General features: G+C 40.3%; 1 protein-coding gene across 1 annotated transcript in view; it reads left to right on the plus strand.

The window, feature by feature from the left end:
• The window catches only part of PIGK (phosphatidylinositol glycan anchor biosynthesis class K), a 63,795-nt gene extending 60,206 nt beyond the window's left edge, over nt 1-3,589 (plus strand). The window contains exon 11 of the mRNA XM_027649040.1: nt 2,363-3,589. Coding sequence (XP_027504841.1) covers nt 2,363-2,479 — 117 coding nt within the window. The 3' untranslated portion in view covers nt 2,480-3,589. The remainder of the gene's footprint in view (nt 1-2,362) is intronic.

The raw sequence follows: 3,589 nt of genomic DNA on the forward strand, positions 1-3,589 counted from the left end.
TCAGCGAGGTGGCACATCACCCTCAGCGAGGTGGCACATCACCCTCAGCGAGGTGGCACATCACTCTCTGTTACAACCCACCTCAGAAAATGGGGAGGGGTAACCCAGGTTCTTATCAATAATTCCTTTGGGGTGGATTAGAGTGAAACGACACTGAATAATTGGTGTTTGAAAACATATCTAGGTAGGGTTTATTTTAAACACATATAGGTAGGGTTCATTTTAACAATTTTGTTTGAACAGGTATGTTAGCATTTTGGCTGTTGTCATCTATATCATCTATCATAGGGATAACCCCTGGGGGGAAAATGCATAAGGGAGAGAAAGGAAAGACAGGATAAGGGTAAGGGAGAGTAAGGGAAAGAAAAGCTGAGAGTGGAAAGATATATATAGTCACTGCCCACGGGGTCCAGCGATGGAACTTGGTAGTTGTAGCTTCCATGTCTGTCAGTTGAAGTGGTGGCCTTGATCTGTTGGGGGTGAAGGAGGGAAGCCCCCACACTCCAAGAAGTTATTATATCCATGGTTAGTGTCATAGGCCATGCCATGAGCCCCCAACATCTCCTGGCTCTGTGCTGAGTTCCCGTGAGGGCTCTGGCCAAAGGGTTTTTCTGGCCTTTCAAGATTGGCAGGGGGGGGGATGGGCTTTGATGGGCCATCAGAGGTATAATGCAAAAGTCCTGCAGAAGTCTGCAAAAGTCCCTTGGCAATCCTAGAATGCATAAATCATGAACCGTTTCAGTCTGTGACACCCTCAGCCAGGTGGCACAACACCAGCGGCACCAGGGCTGCTCGAGGGGGACTCAGTGCTCCCCTCACATCTCTGGGTGTGTCATTGTTGATGTAAATTGTCATGCTGGCTCTCTGATTCCCATATCAGAGCAAAATCAGTAATATTTCAGGCCACCAAGTTCTTGGGGTGTCTCAAGTGATGTGACTGTTTGTTCTACTTTTTAATAGCAGGCACGGTACTTCAAGAAAAATCCTAAAACTAAAACTGTGCAGTTTAGAAAATGGGAGCTGAGCAATCAACAAACATTGGTTTTGTGTTGATAGGAAAGCTGTTTTGGAAGAACAGACGCTGCAAACTGTTCCTTATTGCATTAAAGTTCACCAGCCTCCTGGTACATTTAGGGGAGAATGACACTGAGACTGAAACAGCCCCATCTTTTGTAATAGTTACTTATGTGGCAGGAAGAGAATTTTAGATTTGACTTAAATGCAACAAAACCAAAATACTCTGTGCCCCTTGTGTCTCGTTCTGTACAAGGACAAAATGGTGCCAATCTTTCAGCAAGGCAGGAATAAAAATCTCAGTGAGCGCTTCAGTACTTATTATTGTAATAGTAAATCATCTCTGCCTGGAAGATCTGTAAAACACACCTGCTGAGGGCAAGAGTAGGCACAGGCATGAGAGACTGAGTTATACTTCTAAATTCTGTAATTCTGATATTTTTGTCATTATATTCTTAATTAAAATTTTGCATTCATATAGCTTCATCTTATTCTTGGCCCCAGAGACAGATCTTGGGGCATATGACAGCTCTGATCTTCTACAGTCCATTTCTCCATTCACTGAATGTGGAGTATCTGAATTCTTGTTTTAATAAGAGGAGGAAGAGGACAGGCAAGTTTTGTCTTATCTAACTGCTAAGTTGTGAGGCAGAAAAGGCCTTAAATTGCAGTGTATTACTTTTTACTGAAGATGAAAAATTTGTTCAAGTGGGACAGATGTTTGAATTGCAGAATATAATTCTACATTAAGGAAAGGCAGACTCAATGAGGCCCCTGGGAAATGTGATTGACATTAGAAACAATCCTATTTTGCTTTATGATATTCCTGTAATGATGAGTCTTTGCTTCTTACGTGGTCAGATTTCTGTTTACACATAATTCTCAGTACAAAAAGAGCTGTAGAAAATGGGTGGTAGAAAAACAACGCTCTCTTTTCTCTTTCACATTTTCACTTGCAGGAGCTGTTTTTTCCTACTCACAGCATTTTTCTCTTGTATTAACATGAGACCAGAGACAGGAAAATCTGTCCAAACAAATGAGTTTGAACACGTCCCACGACACCAATAGGCACCGTTGGAGTGGTGGCTCAGGCACAGTTCTAGTGGCCTTTTTGTGGTATTTAACCTCCCTGTGCCTGAGTGACAACTTGCCTCCCTTCAGCCTCTCCACCACATCACAAAGGAAGATGCTTCTACTTTGTGAAGAAATGCAGCTTATTGCTATTTTTCTCTCCTGCAAGGATCACTTTTTTGCACTTGATAACACAGTGCACTGCTTAATGTGAGAGCTAATTACTAATACTTTGTTTTTCTCTCTTTCTTTGGTTTTTCTTTTTTTTTTTTTTCAGAAACCAAAACAAAAGGATTGGCATCCTCCTGGAGGGTTTATTTTAGGACTCTGGGCATTGATCATCATGGTTTTCTTCAAAACATATGGAATCAAGCACATGAAACACGTCTTCTGAACTGGAACAAGGAAGATTGCATTGGCTGCTCCTTTGGGTTTGGGTTCCTGGGTATCACACGTGTTCTCTGCAGGTGGATTGTGGCTGTGGTGAAAAACAGTGTTGAGATCTCACTTTTGACAGTTCTTTTGAAGTCATCTTTTCTGCCCCTCTTTCTGGAAAGATTGTAACAAATGGTTTTAATGTTACTGTTATTTTACTTTGTTTTGTTTTAAACATATTTTAATGCTTTTCTGAGCATTTTTTCTTTCTGGTTAAACTTGAAAAGGGGCAGGATCTAAGCCCAGTGACAGGTTGCTTCTGAATTGTAAATGGGCAAATTCTTTTCCCCATCCTTCAAAGTAAATCCTAGAAGTAGTCACCTATCACTGAAGAACTGGACAATGTGTAGAATGTTATTTAAGATGTCATTTTATCAATAAAAACTTAAGCCACTTTGCAGACTTTGGCATGATGTATTGAAAGCTTTCTTCATAAAAATAAAACTACTCTAGAATATATTGATTTTTTTCTTATTCCTTTTTCTTCCTTGTAAAATGCAACCCTTAGATCAGTCCTTTCACCTTAGGCACTCGCTTTTTGAATTTAGAATTCTATGAGTTGGTGAAAGTGAAAAAAAAATTATGACCTTGCTGAAACTACTTCAAAAATGCAAAAAAAAAAAAAGCGAAACTACTTCACCATGTCCATTAGAAACCTCTCATAGGTGTGTTGTATTTTCCCTGCATAGAATATGGAGTTGGATGCTTTCAGGATTTTCACTGCAGTGGATTTTTGCACAGAAGAAAATCGACTCTGGCATCAGGATGAAAAATGTTATAAACTGTACTATTGTATTCAGTAGTTTCCGAGCCCTTGGAAAATGTACTTTATTGCCTGGGTTTTGTAAATCCTGGTTTGGCCTATTGATTTGTTACACTTCTTGGACATTTACTGATGAATGTGTGCTAAAAGGGGTTTGTCTGTCTAACATATTGATGCTAGTGAAGAGAAGAGCAAATGAGCAAATTTGTGCATGTGTAGAAACAAGTCTGTCAGCGAGGAGAAGCTTTTGCCCTGTGCTTTTGGGACCTGTTCTCTGCTTAATCATAATAAAGCTTACCTGGTGCA

This window comes from Corapipo altera, unplaced genomic scaffold, assembly GCF_003945725.1.
Source record: "Corapipo altera isolate COAL_440 unplaced genomic scaffold, ASM394572v1 112, whole genome shotgun sequence".
Taxonomy (NCBI): Eukaryota; Metazoa; Chordata; class Aves; order Passeriformes; family Pipridae; genus Corapipo; species Corapipo altera.